The sequence below is a fragment of the Pteronotus mesoamericanus genome, unplaced genomic scaffold, assembly GCF_021234165.1.
Source record: "Pteronotus mesoamericanus isolate MK-2021 breed Mesoamerican mustached bat unplaced genomic scaffold, CSHL_Meso_final contig_42, whole genome shotgun sequence".
NCBI classification, from domain to species: domain Eukaryota; kingdom Metazoa; phylum Chordata; class Mammalia; order Chiroptera; family Mormoopidae; genus Pteronotus; species Pteronotus mesoamericanus.
This window is the reverse complement of record NW_026555157.1, coordinates 16,012,997-16,034,358: the sequence shown is the minus strand read 5'-3', so window position 1 is coordinate 16,034,358 and position 21,362 is coordinate 16,012,997. Positions and strand designations below refer to the sequence as shown.

General features: G+C 35.9%; 1 protein-coding gene across 2 annotated transcripts in view; it reads left to right on the top strand.

Moving 5' to 3' along the window:
• Nucleotides 1-21,362, top strand: part of EPHA6 (EPH receptor A6) — an 877,165-nt gene that overhangs the window by 585,420 nt on the left and 270,383 nt on the right. For both annotated transcript variants that reach the window (XM_054577406.1, XM_054577405.1), the window contains exon 8: nucleotides 19,575-19,683. In XM_054577406.1, coding sequence (XP_054433381.1) covers nucleotides 19,575-19,683 — 109 coding nt within the window. The remainder of the gene's footprint in view (nucleotides 1-19,574; nucleotides 19,684-21,362) is intronic.

The window sequence follows — 21,362 nt, the reverse complement described above, 5'->3', positions numbered from 1 at the left end:
AAGAAATGAAATTGGCAATGTTTTCAATACTGTTGCATAAATTGTTATCCTTGGATGTGAACAGTTTATTTATAAATTTAATATAAAGTTTGTTATGAAATTTGACATAATGAGAAAGCGAAGGCACTTGAAAGGAAGCAGCAAAAGTGAAAGCAAGCAGAAGAATGTTGAAGTGTTTATTTATTTAATCCTTAACTCAATCAAAAACTACTAATGGATGGGTCAAATACCGAGGTAGGCACTGGGGACTCAGAGATGGGAAAAGGGGAAAGATATCCCCTGCTTTCACAAAAGTTAGTGAGAAGTTCGGAAAATTAAACTAGCTTACAATAAAAGGTTATTTGTGATGTTTCAGGGAACACAAGGAGAAAAACCCAAACAAACTAGCATTGAGGAAAGCTTCCAAAAGAAAGTGATATATTAAGAGAGACTAAAATTAAATAAAAGTTGGCCATGAAAATGGTGGAGATGCAGGGTTAAGTGAGGGGTGAGGTAAGAGTATTGGAGAATTTTGTTCTCTCATGCGTGCATGTGTGCAGCTACAGAGATGAAAGAAAGTATGGAACTTTCTAGTAACTGAATGAACTTCAATATGGCTAGATCCCTAGTACTCTAAATGTGGGCCCCAAACCATAACCATCAGCAACTGATTAAAAATGCAGATTTTCAGCAGACACCACCCTAGACCTTCTAAATCGATGGGGACTCAGCATTGTTTTAGCGAGCCCTCCAAGTGATCTGATGCACACTATAGTTAGAGAACCAGCAGCTTCATCAGAGAGGACAAAGGTCAGCAGGGATACAGAGTGATGGGGGTGATGATCTTGGTTCATCAAATATAAGACAAAGAGCTGAGTCATAGGTAGGGGTTTTGCAACACCATTCCTTGTCTTGTTACAGAGACTGACACCTTTTCTCTCTCTCTCTCTTTTTTTTTTTTTTTTTTTTTTTGAGGGTTTTTTTCCCCCTTCCTCCAGTTATCTGTAGTTTTAGAGACAGGCAAGCAGTCAGAATGAGTTTCCCATAACTGACTGCTCTGGAACCATTGCTAACACATCTAATTATTTCCTCACCTTCATTTTATTCACACTAAAAATAAAACCTTGCAAATATCGTTTTCATTGTCACACCTACTGCTGTCATAACTTCCAAATTCCCTGGAGACAATTTTAGCCTTAAGAATTCACCTACCAAAGGTGCTAGAAACTTGGGAATTAAATTCTAACACATGCTTGCTCTCTGCCAGAATGTAAGCCTGCATATTTCTCTTTGACAGTTCATATTTGGTTTCTGGACTTTCAACACAGTGAAAAATAACCTGCTCGCAGAGCCTCCTGAGAAAACTAGAGCTAAGCCATCCCATGTCAAACCTTCAACAAAAATTGGTCAGTTTTAGAAGTCCTCAGAATTAACTTATCTGGGAAACCTCATGAATCTGGATATCATAGAGGTAAAGGTGATATGTTAACAAAGCAAATTTAGACACCAGGCCTACTATGCCACACAAAGGTGTCACAGACTTGTCTCAGGCTAGGTTACTTGGTTGTCTGTTCTCATTGGCAAAGGCAAAATGATACATGCCATTAGGCAATTCAATCGGTATTTTAGCTTGTGAGGATTTTTCACTCTAGATGTTAATTTGTCATCAAAAAAAATAAAGGGAATGTGCTAAATTATCCTCCCTTGCCCTAAAAAATGGGAAACTTCCCAGAGAAGTGATTATGCACTTGGGCCAGACCAAGCTCTTCCATTCCCTGTGTATTACGACGTAAGGAAGTGATTTAGTCCTTTAGACTTCAGCATCCTAATCAGAAAATTAGATATTTATTCATTTGTTTGTATACTGATTCATTCAACAAATATTTTTGAGAACCTACTCTGTATTCTATACCAAGTGCTGTTCTACACGCTATGTACAAAGATTCTTCACATTCTAGAAATCATACATTCTAAAGGAGAGGCAAAAAACAAACAATACTCAAATATTTAAAATGTCAGGTGATATAGAGCTATGGTATGTTATCTAAATCTTCTGTTCAGGACCCAGGTAAGGCTCGTAGCTGAATTTCTTTTCAAACAGTGCTTGGTCAAAAAGAAGCTGCATGCCTCAGAGTCATTCCTACTCCCCAGGGCGGGCAGAACCCAAGACTGGTCAATGTGAGGTAAAAAGATTAGTCCCATTGTTCAATTCAGGACAAATCAAAAGGGCCATCTCCATTCAGAACTCCCTGATGTCCGCTGATGTTTTGTAGCTACCGTATCATAGATAAACTGCTCCAGTTTCTCATTTCTGCTTCTCTCACTCCCCTGCATGTCCACGCTGAGGTCACTGCTCATAAACCTGCTGCGTGCACAGCCTCATTGCAGAATGTGTGTGCCACGAGACCCCATCTAAGATAGATGACAAGAGGTGCTTTGGAGAAGTGTAGAGCTGAGGAGGAGGGTAGGGAGTGCCTACCTCCTAATGTGACCATTAAATGTGAACTATCACTAAATTCCTAATTAATGCTGCAAGCTAGGCAGCTGGCAAAATCTCTATGGAGGAAGGCTGTAACTTGGCCTTGAAAAAAAGGAAGAATATAAATAAGCAAAATGAACAGGGAAATTTTTCATGATAGCAACTGATTCATGCAGTTCAATTTGGCAGATGCTCCACAGTTAAATAGGCAGCTAGAGAACTAGTGAAGGAAAATTTTGGTTAAAAACTGAAGCTTTGAACTTAACCCTGGATTCAGATTTTGACTCTATTACTTCCTAGGTATCAGACTGTGGACAAATCAGTTAACCACTTGGTGCCTCAGTTTCCACATCTGGAAAAATGAGGATAAAAACACCACCCACTTTCTAGTGTTCTTATACATATGTAATGATTCATTGCATGTAAAGTACTTAGCAGAGTATCCAGTACTCATCGGTTAAAGCTTAGAAATGTTGATTATTAACACTAATATTGGTATTTATTTTCAACCCTAAAATTCTATTTTATAACTTCAAAATCATTTAAAAAAATAGTATTCTTTATTATCTTTTTGTATGTAGAGGCCCTACTATGGCAATCAAGTCACTCCTTGATTCTTTACTTTGACTTTTACTCTTCATGCCCATAGGCTTATGCTCGAGACTAGGTGGCTAGTCTTGGTGTTAGTTTTTGTTTAATTTCTATAGGTGATATATAAGGATGACTAGGATTCTACAAAATGAGTGGGGCTCCCAAGGCTTAAGACTGAAGAACTACTTGACCGTCTGAGATACCAGCACAATAGGCAAGTCAGGCAACCTCCATCATCAGCCCCATTACAGCAACATAATCCTGGGGACCCAGAACTACTGTCCCTCATTTCTGTGCTAATCAAATTATCCGTGGGTTTAGCCACTTTTCTTTTAAATGCTTAAGTCATAAAAAGTCTCAGTGCCAACAGACAATATTGCAGAGTGGTTACAGACTCAAATACTGGCACTAGACTCTCTATATTTAAATTCTGGCTCTGCCACTTTTGTCTGCATAACCATGGTAAGCTGATTAACCTCTTTGGGCTTCAGTTTTGTCATCTACAAAGTAGAGGTAATAATATTACCATCTCATATAATTGTTGTGAAGATTAAAAAGGTTAAAACATGTGCACTATCTAGAACTACAGATGGCGTGTGTAACACTCTAAAAGTATTTCTTATTGTGGTAACTACACTTCTTCTGAGGGGGATGTCTTCTCTTAGTCCAATATGCTGTGAATCAGCTGCCACCCATCTCCATAAAGAAGGAAGAAAAAAATTAAAAAGGCAAAAAAGTATGCAATTCTGGCTAGAAACCTCCCTTATGGTACCTTCTGTGGCATCCTCCTCAGTGTTTAAATAAAAATGATAAGACATGTCTACCTATTCCACCACAAAATTTTTAAAAAATAAAGAAGTAACTATTTCATGTATTTGCACAGGAATAAGCCATCCAAAGAAAATCCAATTTAGCTGTACATTGAAAATTGTATTTTGGATCAGAGTAGGTAATAATTATGCTGTTCTATAAATAATAAGCACAGACTAACCTGTTTGAGAAAGTATTTTACTTTTTCAAATTATAGGACACAGAGAATTTTTGAATCTTTATAAAAATCACATTTTTATCTTGCATAATGACTGGAAAAGGGCTACTCTATTATTTTACAAATTAATCCAAGTTGCTCAGCAGACAAAAAGAGCACCAAGTGGGAATATACCAAAAAGAATTCATTCTTCTTTTTTCTCTCATGTTCGGTACTGCAGGTCAAAATTCTTTTTGAATTGTTCCAAATCCCTGAGAGTTAATTCCTGTCCATTAGAGACTCATCTCTCACTGTTTGCATTCATCCATCTTAGGAACTTCATGAACCTTTTTATAACTAACTAGCTGTCTTTCTGTCATTTTCTTTTTCTCTTCCTGGTTAAATGTCCTCTGGGATGATGGGTTTAAAGTTGCATTAAACAGAAACATGCAGTTAAGATACCCAATTAACACACTTTTTAAATGTTATGTGCCTTTACGCTTGTTTCTTGGTTGAATTCAGAAATATTTTTAAGGGTTGTAAAAGCATATCATTCATGATCAGACACTACACTACCCTTGAGATTATTAGTAATAGAAGAAGGTAAGATAAATTTAATGTGTTTTTTTTTTAAAACTTCTGTACATGAAACTGTGCCTGTGTCGTCATTTTCCCTAATGCTTTTACAGCTTAGGACATGGAGGGAAAAATACTTTACTAGAAAGAAAAGTAAAGAGTGAGTAAATAAGAAATTGATGGGCTAATTCTCCCTTTGCATCACTGACCGCTGGAGACTTCGAAGGCCCAAGGACTTGCATAAGTAAGGAGAGATGGAGCATCTCATTTGGTTCATGGGGAAGACGGTTAAGGAAGTCTCATAAGCACCTTAGCTTACGACTTCCAATAGCTTACACTGTAGAAACTGGGAGATCAGAACAGGTGAAGAATGGCAAAGCTCAGTTTGGAAAATAACAATTAGAAAAATACTTTTTGTGAATCTGCAGAAGAAAGCTATATAGAAGAACTCCCTTGAAGCTAGATATATGCACCTCCATTGTCGGGGTGAGGGGGGAAGAACATGTGAATTAGTCAAGCTAGTAAGCATATGGAATTTAGAAATTTATGTATTTTTAAAAAGGATATAAGTAACATCTATTACATGTTTTGTTAATCATCAAAAATTCTTTAATCAAGAATTTTGTTTAATAGAACATACCCAAACATCTATATAACTAATATAAATCATTATTATCACACACTAGAAATAGAGTATTACAAGTATAGTCAAATTTCATGGTCTAGAATGAAAGCAGAATATTTTAAGCTCTAAGTGGCATGACTTTTCTCATATGTATGTTCACATATTTAAATTTTTATTGGGATGCTTTCCCAGAAAGCTTGACTACCTAGAAGGATGTTGATTTTTACTTGCATTTCTCTTTTTCCTATAAACATTTGAGGCCGTTTAAAACAGATATACAAAATGTTTAATAAATTAGAACAAGAAGTAGAAAATTGATCCATGAACAGAGAGGGAACAGAGTCTCCTTTGGTAACTGTTACCAGAGTTGCGCCACATGTGCGCCATGCCCGCCTCTGAGATTTGCGGCAGCAGCCAGGGCACGGAGAAGTGATCAGGCTGTTATGGTGTGAAGCACAGATGCTGCAGGAAACATAGAGGGCACTGAGGGGAACGGCCTCAAGCAGAGTTTTTCAACAAATGCATAAATATGTTTGTTTCATATGGTGTTTTTTGAACACAGCCTTTGATAAAAGCAGACGCAAGGTAAAGTGTCACCGACTGAAGATGGTAGGAGTGAGGGGTAAGAGAAAGGAAAATTGTTACATCACATGCATAAAGATTTCAAAAGAAAATTTAAGTAGGAAGTGAATGAGAAGAATCACCCTTCAAATTTCTTTTCTAAATATTTTGTCCTTTGGTCAGGAACTGAACATTAGAATGTCCTAAGTCCCGTTGATTGCAGGTATAAATATATCATAAGCTAGGTTAAACAAAAGAGATACAAGAATTTCCCAGACAAGACAGAAGCGGAAACGTGTAATCAACCTAGGCTTCCAAAAAAGGACTGAAATGAAAAACTGAAGGCTCTCAGAATGAAAGATAGCCAATCCTTTTCTTGGTCAACACAGCGACTCACTTCTGTTTCTCTCTGTAAAGACTAGTTTTACCTGCATCTGTGTTCACTTAGAAAAGATATCTGCCCCCTAACTTGCAGCTTCACATTTCCTCTTCGTTTCCTCCACACACCAAAACCTTTATACTGGCAGCGAATCCTTATCCCAAATTCCTGAACAAAAGAATGCAGTTGGCCCAGTTTGAGTCAGGCCTCCATCCCTAATCCAGTTAATATGACTGGGAGCTGCCATAGAAAAGAGAGAGCATTGTCTTCCAAGGCCCTACCCTGAGGACCAAGAAGGTTTTAAAGACAGACTAATCATATTCCTAGAACATGCTTACTAAGAATTTTGAGGTTAGTCTTAAGGCTTAGAATGTGAATTCTCTATTTTCATATTGACAGGTGATGCAAATGCTTTAAAAATAAGGTGAAGAGATACGGAAATCTTTCTGCTATTGAAGGCAAGATGCCCAACCAATATTTTTGCTGATGCAAAAATAAAACCTTCTCATATTTGCACTGAAATAGGCTGCAGGCAAAGAAAACGTTGTCCTTAGGAAGCAGATTTGTATCTGCTCCCACAATTAGGCATACTCTAGGCTGAAAATGCAGAGATCCACGCCATAGGATTCCGTGAAAAAAAGATAGCTGTAGCACGGACAATTTTCAGAGCAGGTGTTCCAAATCATCAAAAAGACACCTGAGGAGTAATGCTCCCATGGAAAAAGTCATACTGAGCTGCAGAGTTCTGCAACATGCTTCCTGGGACAAGCTATGGAAAAAATATGGTACTTGCACAAAATAGAATAGGTTGTCTTGTTTTGTAGAGTTTTGATCAATTGCCTTTTGTCTCCAAGAAAATGATTTTAGTTTTGATAAAGCTGATAATGCACAGTTCTTTCTGGCTGCAGTAGGATGGCAAAATTATTTGTATCCAGAAATCAATTCTAGCTGTTGAAAATTAAACCCAATCATCAGCATATAGGAAAAAGCTTATCTTTCTATCTGTCAAGATGGCACATACCTAGTTTGTCTATAATCAGTATCATATTGTGAAGGAGATTAGTTTAAAAGATGAATAAATAAAACACCACTGTTTTATATTACATGAAATTGGGCATAGTTATGTCAGGACATTTTTTCCCCTTTATTTAGTTTATTTTTAGGAGGGTATTTACTCCCATGTTTTCAGAATCATATTACTAAGCCTCACTTTTGAATCAAAAGTTAGTGAGAGATCACATGCAAAACAGTCTTATTTTCTTGAAAAAAATAGTGGTAAGTAGTAGCAACACTGTTCCTAAAACCCTCTCGCTTCTAATATAAAATATTCAACTTGGAGACTTCACACGTGATTTGAAGGAAAGTGAACATAAATAATTGAGGGGATGCTGAAAAAAATCGATACAGCCATAGTTTGTGGGACTATAGGTTTGACTACTCTTAAAAATAGAGTAGGTTCTCTTTGAACCTTTCCAGGGCAAAAGTAGGTTTCTAGTTGTCTGTGTGGAAAAAGGCATGCAGGTTATGATTATTACAGTAGGTTCATTAACTCAAAAGAATGCCACCGTGTTATTCACAACTGTAAACCTAATTCTACCCACCCCTGCAGTTTGGTATTATTCCAAACTTCAAACGGTTTTAAACAGTGATGAAAAACTCTTACAACGTACTCACTTTCAGGGGATGATTGAATGAGCTTGGGTGTAAGGAGTAGCAGTCTCTGTTAGATGCCTGGGATCTAAATTGCTTGGTCACTGTGCTTGGGTCCATAGAACTTAGAAAAATTGCCCCCACTCATTCCCAACAGTGTTGGTTATTTGTCCTCTCATAAATATTTTCACTGAAGCCATATCAGGGACAACTGTAGCCTCATCTCTGCTTTATCATTAACTGTGGGAATTAAGTAAAGACCTTCCACCTGAATTTGTTTGGCTCCAGATTCGGCAGTCATCAGTTTATAATTAGGTTTAAATTAGGGAGATTCTTCACAATCTGATTTTAATATGCTGTCCTGCTAAATTTTCCAGAAATGTCTGTTCATTTGTTTTTATTTTTAGTTTGTTTGTTTTTACATCCATGCAGTTTTAATTAAATCAGTATATGAGATACATTAAATGTAAGACAGGTCTGATTTTCCCTAGAACCTATCATTCTATTAAAGAAGAAAAGAAAGGAATTTCTCCAAGAGCGTTTGATAGTTTTGTTTCACAAAAGGGTTTATAAGGATAACCTTCCCCACCCCCTCACCACCTTCTTTCACCCTGTTCTTCCAATCCATCCATTCAGTTGTAGGAGAAAAGAGAATCCGGAGGCCACATTTAACATCAAAAACAAGAAATTAAGAGTAAATTGAGACAGAAACAGGCAGTTTGAGCAACATAATAAGCAATGAGAAATTATTAGTACTTAGTTTGTAAATTATTAGGACCCTCCCTTCCCCTTATATTAGGATATGAATATGGATAAATATGGTCAAATTCTTTCCTCCCTGGTTCATTATACTAAAATAATACTCTCAATTTCAAGTAACAAAAACCCAACTAGCTTAATGAAAATAGGGACTTTATTGCTGTGTGTAAGCTGCAAAGTTGAGAGTAGTGTGAGATTCAGACCAAATCTAGGCTCTCCAACCATGTCCTCGGTACCCTCTTGATGTCTGTCCTGCTTTCTTCTCTGTTGGAGGAACCTTCAGACAGACTCTCCCCGCATGTATACAAGAATTTACATCTCCAGTAAAACTTAAAATTCTGAGTAAACTCATATCTCCATCTGCTCCACTCCTGAACCTGAGTATGAATGGTAACGAGAAAAACAATAACATGCAGACTTATGTCACTTTCAATTTCCATGATTCCTCCCTTGCTTCTCAATCCAACTTCCTATTCTGCTTATTGATCTATGTCTGAGACATCACAAAGTACATATAAACAACTGCTAAAATGTTGCGCTGTTTTGTGATATTTCTTCCAGCTAGAATGCCCCTATACTCATCACTTTAGTGACTTGCAAATTAATTTTAATCATTCCAGATTTAGCTTAATAATCACCTCCTTTAAGAACTTTCCTTTCTATCTTCCTATGCACGTCATCCCACATCACCTTCGTATATACCTCCATTTTAGAAGCAATTTTACTATGTTATAAAAAAAGTTTACTTATCTATTTCCCTCACAAAAGAGAAACTACAGTGAGGACAGAAAATCATGCTTTAGCTTTCTTTGTCTCCCCAATCCCAGTATCACAATATTTAGCACATTTTAAACAATTAATATTGTTGTTGTTTTTGAATGAATAATGAATTGATGAATGAGAATTTCCTCAAGAAATTTTCTAGAACTTTTTCTAAATAATCAATGCATGTTTTATATCAAGGTTGTTTTCTTTAAGTATTTTTTTATTAAAAAAACTCTAAATAAATCTTTGATTTTATATTCCTTATGAAATTTATAATTTCTAATGCCAGTAGTCTTAATATAATCATAACCCTAATGGTTATATTAAGAAGCTGTAACCTCAGTACATATATATGCCTACCAATATACAAATACCCACTATTAATATGGTACATGTTGAATAGTATTTGAATTTGAACATCATTGGTTCCAGGTCAATGATCTAGGGAACTTGTGAAATTTGTAAGAAAATTCTATTTTATGCTGGATCTTTAAAAAAAAAAAAGTGATGAAATATGTAGGTACGAAGACATAAGTTGTTCAATTGCAAAAAAAAAATGTTATCAAAGACATATGTCAGCTGCCAGTAACAATGTGAAATTATAGACAATTACGAATTGAATACTTGACATTTAGAATGTTACCAATAGTTCCAGGTGTTTAAATGCCTCAATCACTTTTCTTTGTTCTTTGATATTTGTCCCATAAAGCCTACCTGTAGCAAGGCATCTCGACCTTTTTTTAAGGCACACAAGAATCTCTTTTTTAAAAAAAGACAGGAAGTGTTTCATCACGCTGTGCTACTTGCCTGTGCTTCTGCCTTTCCATCAGGTTGCACCAAACTAACATTTTCCAATTATCTCTGTGTCATTTGGCATTTTTATATGACAAGTAAATTAAAGCCATCAAGAAGAATGAATCTTGAAATCTTCTGTGTCCCAAGGTAGTCACAACTTGATACACAGTATTGCTTTGTTTGTGGAGCAGTGGCAGGGCAGTGTTGGAAAGCACAGCTGTGAAATCACTGCCTGAAAAAATATGGTCCCAGCCTAGGGTCTCGACTTCAACAGAAATGATCCATGAGGTTTGTTTCCATCCACCTGAGAATTCAGTAACTATCTTACTTGAGTAGAACAGTGAGACTCTTGCCATTCTCCCCCTTCCCACCAATCTTAGATGTATTTTCCCTATCCATAGATGGTATCAAATATTAAAGGAAAGTAAAAGAAAAATGTTAATCAATACCATGACAATATCACTTCCTTTAAATACCTACTTCAATAAAAGCCTAGGCAGAGGTATATGAATAAAAATTTTTACCCACTCTATTTTTATTCATTTATCTCTGAACATATTAAATGCCAAAATATAAATGTGTAAGGATCATTTATGTAACTAAAACATTTTTGAGCATTAATATGACCAAATATGCTATTTTTCCATTGCATTCCAGATAATTGAATTGAAATGCATGTAATAAGATGAGCATCGGAACTAAGAAAACAGCTAAATAGCAGCGGGGATAGGATAAAATGGGGTTGAATCTAAGAAATACTTAAAACTTAAGAATGACAGGATTGATAATCAACCTGACGGCAAAGAAGAGAACTGCGTGAGGGCTGAGTCTAAGGGTGAGGCCTGGACATCTCTGAGATTGGTGGGCCCCCCCGAAACGGGCTGCTTCTACCCTCTGTGCAACGTGGAAGACTCTATTTATTTATTATTTTGAAGAATATTACTCTGGCCATACAATGTGGGATGGATTGGGAAGAGACGTTGTGGAAAGGCAGTCTAATAGAAAATTATAAAACTAGCCTACTCATATGAGGCCGATACCTGAAATGAGGCCTTGCCCACAGTAATCACAAGATAATATAAGACATGATAAGGATTTGATTGTGGACATGGAGTTGTAGAGAAGGTTGTAGGGAAATGAAGATCTCACTTTTCAAGTCCAGGGAGCCAAGAGAATATCATTATCTACAAAATCACAAGATTATGTTCGCCTAGGATGAACATTTTCTCAGCTTTATTCATATCTCATACTCTTATGTCTGCATTACCATATTTATGTGTTGAGATTTTACAGATTGACTGGTCTCCATTATATATCATGATATCTTTATATATGAGCTTCATATCATAGGGTTATACCATTCCTGAACACCATAGGGGACCTGAGAGGGAAATTTTTTTTCCTGGAAAAAAAAAAAATGCTAGGGATTTACTGTGTTGATTGTCAAATACTCTAAGATTAATTTATTTACTGGGCACTGTCATTCCATTACTTTGTTTAGATTTATGCTGTGATTTAAAAAATAATTTTGGTGAAATGATGAGATAGTATCATTTGAAATATTTACATTTCATCAAGAATCAGAAGTCACAAATATATGAATATGAAGTAAATATACACCATTTATTCACTGGGCAGAACTTTGAGAAATTCTTTATTCTGACTCCTCTCTGCCAAAAATCATGTAACTGCTGTATTCAATTACTTTTAAAAGATGTTCATAACAGAAAAGGACTAATTTTAAGAAGCTATTCCTCAGAAAATGACACAGAATACAAATAACAGATTTTACTTTGAAATGTAAGTATAAACTAAAATAATCTTGATTACAGAGGGTCAAAATCTTATGCTTACATAGAAGAAACTTCTTGGATTAAAAATAATCAAAATGATTTTTTTTTCATACTTTTCTGAAAACATTAAATCTATTCTTTATCTTTTTTTTAAAAGTATTTGGAATCCAAGTAAAGAACTTCATTTTTTTTCTCTTCAAATAGAAATAACTAAGAAAACCTCACTTAATAATGTCATTCTGACTTATGGAACGCATTGGCTAGGTGCTAAGACTTTGTTCAGTAACAATTTTGCAACTCTTTTTGGAAATTGCTTCTAGTTAAGGGAGTGTGCTTCTTCCAAATCCATACAATGATATATATCATTTTAATATTGTTATATTTTTCTAAGACTACAACCTCATTCCATTAAACAAAGGGACATTTTCAATCAACTAGTCACAAATACATTTCTTTTCTTAATATGAATTTCATGTCTTTTTTTAAAAAAAATGTTTGCTCTCTATTGTATAACTTAATGTGAGTAAATCATAGTATACATTTTATCCTACAAAACAAATTACAAATAATCTTTTGAGGACTTAGAAATTAATAGATGGTGCTAACAGACAAGCTTTCATGACAGAGGAATTTGTAGCTATATTGTATGTTTATAGAATCCATTTGGTAGATAATTTTATGCTTTATTTGTCTAAATATGTCTTTTTAAATGGATCAAGTCTTTGAGGCCTCTAACCGAGGAACAACTACCCACCCCCTTGCACTTTCTCCCCACACTCCTCCTACTCATCCTTCCAACACATTAGATTTCCAAATTCCCACTCTGCTGACTCATTGCCTGGGACTGCTTATTCTCTTCCAGGGCACCCTGAAATTTCCCTTTGTAACAGTTCTTACAGTTGTGATGATTCATTCATTGTCTATCTTCCCCAGTGAATTGTAAATCCAGGAGAGCAGTAACTGTCTTTTTTGATCCTCACTGTATCCCCAGCGTCTGTCTCAGTGTCTGCCATGTAATGGGTGCTCGATAAACATTTGCTGAATGAACTAAAAAGTTCTTAACCTTAGATCCACATTCTAAACTTAATCTAGTCAACTTGATTAAATGTAGAAGTCCATACTTCCTAGTAGGCCCTGCCTTCTGGGAAGCATTATTTTAAGCATGCAGAATAATTGGATTCTTCTGATTAAAATTATGTTGGTAGACTGCCTTCACATACATGATATAGTTACCTTCAGGGTAAATCTTCTGTACAGATCAACTGGAAAGTGAAGATATGGATTACCCATAGGTTAATCTGAGCTTTTCTTACCAGAATCATCCAATATAAACAATTCAATTTATTTACTCAAACAAATATTTATTGAAGTACTACCATACTATATTAGTTCCTTAGGACTCCTATAACAAATTACCACACACTTCATGGCTTAAAATCACAAAAATTTATTCTTACAATTATGGAGGACAGAAGCACACTTTCTCCTGAAACTCTAGGACAGAATTCTTCTTGCCTCTTCCAGCTTCTGGTAGCTCCATGCATTGCTTGGCTTATAGCTGCATAAGTCCAGTCCCTGCCTCTGTCTTCAAATGGACTTTGTCTTTTCTTCTTCTGTCCCTTGTAAGGCCCTTATCATTGGATTTTGGCCCACCCAGTAAAGCCAGGATGATTGATATTCTTAATTTAATTACACTAGGAAAGGGTAGAGGGAATGTCATTATTCAACTTACTATAGATACTACAGTGAATAAAGTCCATAACTGAAAAGATAGATTAGAAAAATAGTAATTTCAAAAAACATGACAGAAATTTATTGGTAGAAATAGTACAGAGGTCTATGGGAATGCACGGCTGAGGACCCAACTAAATCCAAACCAGCAGAAAAAAAGCTTCACAAATGATGTGATGTTCAGTAGCAGGACTGAATAAGAGTCCACTATGAGAGAAAATTTGGCATTCAAGGAACTGGAAAAATTCAGCATGATTAGAGAATGATGAGAGATGAATCTGGAGGTATATGCTAGTGCCATTTGTTTGGAGCCTTGTTAACAAAATTAAGGACTTTGGACTTTATCATGAGATAAAGATACAGATCTGTGTCTGATTAACACCATGATATGATAAGAAGGCAGAAATTATCCCTCTCAAGACCAAGAGCTGTAGCAGGTCCTGAGCGTTCCTCTTATTTCCACGTGGCAAATCTTACTCTTCCCAATATTTGATTATAGCTTAATGTTTAACACACTTTCAGGGTACTTGGTCCTGCCCAAAATGTCCACAGAGACATTTCAGACAGGATTAAATATGACCAGACTTTGGCATGAACCAAATACCTGAGTGGATGTTTTGGACAGAACCCAGTATCAAGTAGCAAATCTATAACACAATATCGTAGTAAAATTGCTATGAGAGATTGTGGCAAGAATATTTAATTCAGCATTCTTATTTTACAGACAGACAACCAAGGTCAAACAAGACGATGTTGTTCTAGGACACACAAATGAGCTGGATCTAGTTAGTTATTCTGTTAGTGAAAAGGATAGTATGATTTATTGTATATAGTATGGGCTTGGGGCCTGACAAAGCAGGGTTGGATGGCCAGCTTTCCCGTGTATATGTTTTATGCAAGTAATACATATAACCACTGAAGCTAGGAATAATAATAGAGCCTACTCACTAAGACCATGGTGCAAATAAATTTGGTAGTGCATTTGAAGCACTAAGCATAGTGCTAGAGGATAGTTTGCTTTAAATAAATAGTAGCTGTTGATGATGGAGATGATGATGTTTTCATAATTATCTCAGCCTGTCATTCATAGATTTTTACTCCCAGTATAATAGTATATCACATTATACACTCTTATTTTCAAATGACATGTACTTATATTATTTTTCTCTAAAAAGGAGATTAGGATTTAGGATTCCTAGTACAGAAGTTTAAGAAATTAGATAGGACTATGCATTTTTCAAAATGTCACAACTTAATATTCTTTTATTCAATTAAAATTTTAACTAAAGCACAGTTCATAAATATGTAATCACAAGAGTGGAAAAGAAGATATATTAGTAAACTGAGCAGTTTACCAAGCTATTATTTAAGTAAAACAACATAATTTTTTATAACAAAGTAATCTGATTTTCAAAAGGCACCCAATTACATATTTTCTCCTCCATCTGAAGTTTGAATTCATGGTCTTAATAATTTACTTGTTACCTGGCTACCATGAGAATATATGCTCCAGGTTTAAAACTCTCGAACTATATTATATATTTTACAAATGCAGCAGTTGCTAAGTAAACAATGTTTACTTTTAAAATGCCATTTCCTTTATCTTCAAAAAGTTAATGTTGTTTACTATAACATCTATGTCTTACAATTTGTTATTCAATAATTTTCAATGAGAAAATGTGACATTTTAGAGCATACGTTAATTTCCAGGATATCAATACTATTTGGAGATTAGGAAATTCAGCCAGGACCCAATAAAAAAACTTTACTACACTATATATTAGATAAGATGCAACTATTTAAATTGTGTCTGTACAGACTGAAAACTCAACATTGAAATAAATTGCCTGAAAATATCTTGATTAAATCATAGTGACTAAAATCTAATTCCAAAGTTTAATACATTTCTTACTGAAAACTGAAGAACATAAATGACTTTTGTTTTTATTTACATTTATATTTCCTCAGAGGCATCTTAAGTGCTGTGAATGGTTTCTTACTGACTCAATAATAACATTTATGGTTCAGATATTCTCTAGTAGATATCTCATTTTTATGAGGAAATTATTATGCTGGATATAAATTTGCACATGGTATGCTGCATACTTGATTCCCAGAGAAAAGAGCTACTTTTGTGAAAGTCTTAAAGTACTCAAGTTCAATAAATTAATATGGTAGAGAATTAAGTGATTTGCTTGTCAGTTATATTCTTTCTTTGCTTCAATTTCCTGCTTATATTTGATTAGATTAATGAATTTTTATAGCGATCAAAATAAAATCAAGCTTTATTCAAGTTAAAGGATATTAAAGGGACTGATTGAATTAATATTTTAAAACATTGATAATTAACTGAATTATTATGGTGAGTTTATAACATAGGAAGGAGAACCGAAACAAACCAGAAACCTGAATTCTGGTAAAAATCGTGTGCGAACTTGGGCAAGTTCTTTAACATCTCTGGGCTTCAGTTTTCTCACCACTATTATTAAGCAATTAATACCCTATCCTGTAAAAAGTATATCCAATTAAAACTTAAGTAATACAGAGAACTGCTAATGAACTAATTGAATTAATATATTTTTAAATGTTTCTAAAAGGTTAGTGAAACATGCAGCCCATACAGTTTTTTTTAATTATATTTTATTGATATGCTGTTATAGTTGTCCTGATTTTTTTCTCCTTTGCCTCTCTACATCCAGAGCCCCACACTTCCTCAGGTAATACCCCCAGCATTGTTCATATCCGTGGTTCATAGTTCTTTGGCTACTCTGCTTCCTATATCATACTTTATATCCCCATGGCTATTCTGTAACTACCTATTTGTACTTCTTAATCCTCTCAGCTCTTTGCCCATTCTTCCCCACCCCCTTCTCATCTGGCAACCATCAAAACATTCTCCTTATCCATAATTCTTTCTCTGTTCTCCTTGTTTGCTTTTTAGATTCAATTGTTGATACATACGTATTTTTTGCCATTTTATTGTTCATAGTTTGGATCTTCTTCTTTTTCTTAAATAAGTCCCTTTAACATTTCATATATATACAATAATGGTTTGGTGATGATGAACTCCTATTTTCTCTTATCTGGGAAGCCTTTTTTCTGTCCTTCAATTCTAAATGATAACTTTGCTGGGTATAGTAACCTTGGCTGTAGGTCCCTGTTTTTCATCACTTTGAATATGTCTAGCCAATCCCTTCTAGCCTGCAAAGTTTCTTTTGAGAAATCAGCTGACAGTCTTATGGGAACTTCCCTGTAGATAACTAATTTATTTTCTCTTGCTGCTTTTAAGATTCTCTCTTTATCTTTAAACTTTGGCATTAATCATGATGTGTCTTGGAGTGGGCCTCTTCTCATCCATCTTGTTTAGGACTCTCCATGCCTCCTAGATTTGCATGTCTATTTCCTTCACCACATTAGAGAAGTTTTCTTTCACTATTTTTCCAATTTCTTGCTCTTTCTCTTCTCCTTCTAGCACCCCTATGATGAGAATGTTGGAACACTTGAAGTTGTCCCAGAGGCTGCTTACACTATCTTTGTTATTTTGGATTCCATTTTCTTCTTGGTGTTCTGATTGTTTTGTTGTTGTTGTTTGTTTCCTTATGTTCCAGATCATTGACTTGGGTCTTGACTTCATCCACCCTACTCACTCTACTCTTTTTTCCCTATAAATTGTTCTTTATTTCAATTAGTGTATCCTTCATTTCCGACTGGATCTTCTTTATGCTATTGAGGTCCTCACTAAGTTCCTTAAGCATCTTTGTAGCCAGTGTTTTGGACTCTGCATCTGATACATTGCTTATCTCCATTTTGTTTAGCTCTTTTCCTGGAGTTTTGATCTGTCCCTTCATTTGGGCCACGTTTCTTTGTCTGCTCATTTTGGCACCCTCCTTGTATTTGTTTCTATGTATTAGGTAGAGCTGCTTTGATTCCATGTCTTGGTAGTGTGGCCTAATGTAGTAGGTGTCCTGTAGGGTCCAGTGGAACAGCCTCTCCTATCACCCAAGCTAGGTGCTTGGGTGTGCCCTTCATGTAGGCTGTGTACACCGTCCTGTTGTAGTTGAGCCTTGGTTGCTACTGGCAGTTCAATCAGAGGTATTTACCTAGGTCAGTCAACTGCAAGGACTGGCTGTGACCACTGACCACCAACCTCCACCCTCCATGGAGGATCAGCTGTACAGGGGCAGAGTGGTGGTGTTCCAACATGGCCTATATCTATCCACTTGATGCATTGGTCCTGGGTTTCCCAGGTTGGTGCAGGCCAAGGTCAGTCCCCATCCTATTTGCCCAGGGGACCCTGCCTGAGCTATAAAGCAATCTGAGGTGGCTACTTCTTGTGTTGGGCTTGGAGATTCCCAAGCAAAGCCAGGCTATGAATCTAAGCTGGCTGCTGCTAGTGCTGGGCCTGAGGCTCACTGGGGCCAGTTGTTGCTTGTTTGATAGGATTTAGGAAGTTGTGAAGCAGGAGCCAGGACCAGCCTTTCATATGGAAAAGCAGTTTGGGTGAGCACATAAATTAGGTGGGGCAGAATCTCTGATTATATCGAAGGCAGGTCAAATAGTGTTAGCCAGGTTGATGGTGTCTCAGATATGGCACCAGCTTGCCAGCTCTGTGGGGGCAGGGTTTAGAAAAGGGACAATGGCCTCTGCGAGCCTTGATGCCAGACACTTCAGTTTCTCCGTGTATACCACTGCTGCCTTTCAAGCTGCTGCCCCACTGCTGGAGCTCAGAGGGAGTGAGTCTGAGTAGATGAGTCTGTGTGTGGGTTCTTTAAGAGGAATTGCTTGGAGCTCCAGCAGTTTCTTCCACTGATTCAACCCCCCACTGGTTTTTGCAGCCAGAAGTTGTGGGGACTTATCTTCCTAGCACTGGAACCCTGGGCCAGGAAGCCTGGTGTGGAGCAGGGAGTCCTCACTCCTGAGGTATCCCTCCCAAATTTTTATCTACCACATGTGGGTGAGGGACCAGCCTGTTCCATATCTGTGCCCTTCCTACCATTCTGGATGGATGTGGTTTCTTTAATTCTGTAGTTGTCAGACATCCATTCAACTCGATTTCTGAGAGTTCTGAGTGATGGTTGTTCTATATTTTAGTCATAATTTTGATGTGATTGTGCAAAGAATCTAACCATGCCTACCTACGTCGCCATCTTGACTGGAAGTTGCTATACAATTTTAAGATATGATTTTGTCAATGAGAGAAGCAATATGTTGTTGCCATATGTTATCTAGTCTTTGCATCAATAAAGAAAACTTTTAAATATCATTTTCTTAATTACTGCCAGTCAAACTCTGACTACTAAGCATGTAAACCCTTGTGCTGCAGAGGTGGAATTTTTAATACTAAATTTGAATTAAGCAACATTAAATATAAAGACAGTCATTCTTTATTTTTTAATCTGAGAAAATATTCTCCACTTTTTTTAAATTATATTTATTGGGGTGACATTGGTTAACAAGATTATATAGATTTCAAGTATACAAGATGGTCATTCTTAAAACAAATTATACTATAGTTTTTCCACTTTGTGGAAATAGGCAACAAAACTGTGTGTAAAAACCTGGTTTGTTGGTCAGTGTATAAGGAAATAAATTAGCAATTATATACATAAAACCCTTTAGTCCATCTGCTGATTTAGTTGAAAAATTAAGTTTTTCAACACACATTTAATCTTAACAGGTGGGGTACTAAGAACCCTTTCCTTCACTGGTATTTTTGTAAAAAGGAAGAAAAGGTTATGTTGTGAGATATGACTTAGTCTTCAGCCCTTATTTTGTGTTTGCATCCTATGTGCTCAATAAAAGGCAAATATGATAGGGGTTTTTTGGTATATGTTACCATATTTTCAAGCTTATACTAATTTGTACAGTAATTTTGGTAAAGAAATATCACCCAGGGAAATTTTAATCTTTTATCTGTGTTTCAGCTTCTGACATGGCAGCAGAACAGGGGCAGATTCTCGTGATAGCCACTGCGGCTGTTGGGGGATTCACTCTCCTCGTCATTCTGACTTTGTTCTTCTTAATCACTGGGAGGTAACTGAACTATAACAGATTGTTTCCAAGATTTGTTTTTAATGCACTTCTTTTCAAATGTTTTTAAATATCACAAAGCATACCTGAGAGAAAAAGGGATCAGGGTAGATTCTGCTCTGATAGTGAACTTTAAGATAACAGAACCACCAGGGCTAGTTCTCTGTATCAACAGGCCGCTGAAATGAGACAACCAAAGACTTGATAAGAACACTTTGAAAGCTGTGAATGGTAGATTTATACTTACTGTAATAAGTTAATTCTCAGTTTTTCCTTTACTACCATCAAATTATACCATGAAAGGGATTTAAAGAAAATTTACCAGAGAGATTGAACAATATGTATGAAAATCCTTTGTAAACTTAATGTTACAGATATGTATTATTTTTAATCTATTAGATATTGAAAGAATCTATATTGGAATTATATTAATTGGTATTATAAATCCATATTTCTTAACCGTAGAGTAACAGGGATGAAAAATAAGAGTAATAATATATTTAGCATAGTAAAAGACCTAGATTTCAATCCTGACTAGCTGACTAGCTTCACCTATCTAAACCTTAGATTTCATACATTTTATGTTCATTAACATTTCTGTATTGTTGCTAGATACTGACAATAGAGAGATGTGATGAAGGTAATAAGTATGAAATTATTTAAAAGAATAAGCATTACTTCTTATTGAACCCTTAATATAAGGCCCAGACTTTTGTCAAAATTGGAATATCGTCAGATGATCATATTTTCATCCCTATAAGAGGCAGAATACGCCTTCTAGATTATCAATAGGGAAACAAAGGAACACCTAGAGAGTTTTCCCAACAATCTGAAATATACATCCTAAAAAATATCAATGTCACGATTTAAAACTACACTAAGAATTTCAGTCAAACAATATACATCCATGCTGACTGCAGCTAAAGTACACCATCTACACTGGAATACCCTAATATTTAATAACGAGCAAAAGTAACAAACAACTGCCTTCAGGGGCAGTAGTTCAGTGAACTAGAAACAACCTTTGTGTTATTTATTTTTAAAATTCTACTTATATACATAATTTATTAAAATTTATTTAAAATGACAGAGGATATGCATATATTAAACTTGTTATCTATACTTTTGACAGCAGATGAAGGTTAGAGATCAATAAACTGACAGTACTTAGAAAGCACTTATCAAGTGGCAGGTTCCTGACAAAATGTAATTAAGAGTGTATCCAATATACTCTACCCATTATGAGTGTATTACCTTAATACCTATTAAGGGTGTATCCAACTTACTTGTAGCAAACCCACTTTTAGAGAACTTACCAAGGAACAAAGAAAGACATGAATAGCCCAATGTGGTAAAGTTGAAATGGTGACTTCTTTATGAAGTGAACTCTAAAAGGGGCATATTCACCCTATGGTAACTTAAAATTTTCATGTATACAAACAGATACAGTATGTCTCTTGAAATTAACAATGTCTCAGAAGCTCCTTCCATACATATATGGAAGAATGTAGGAATTATAAATTCATCCAGTAACAGCACGGGTGTGGGCACACCGTGGCGCTGCCGTCAGGCTCTGCTGTCCAGCGCTCTCCTGTGTTTCTCTCCCTTCACACCCACAGCTAACCTCTGACAGCTTCTTGCCATCCTCACAGCTTTACCACAATCATCTTTTACAGTGGGCA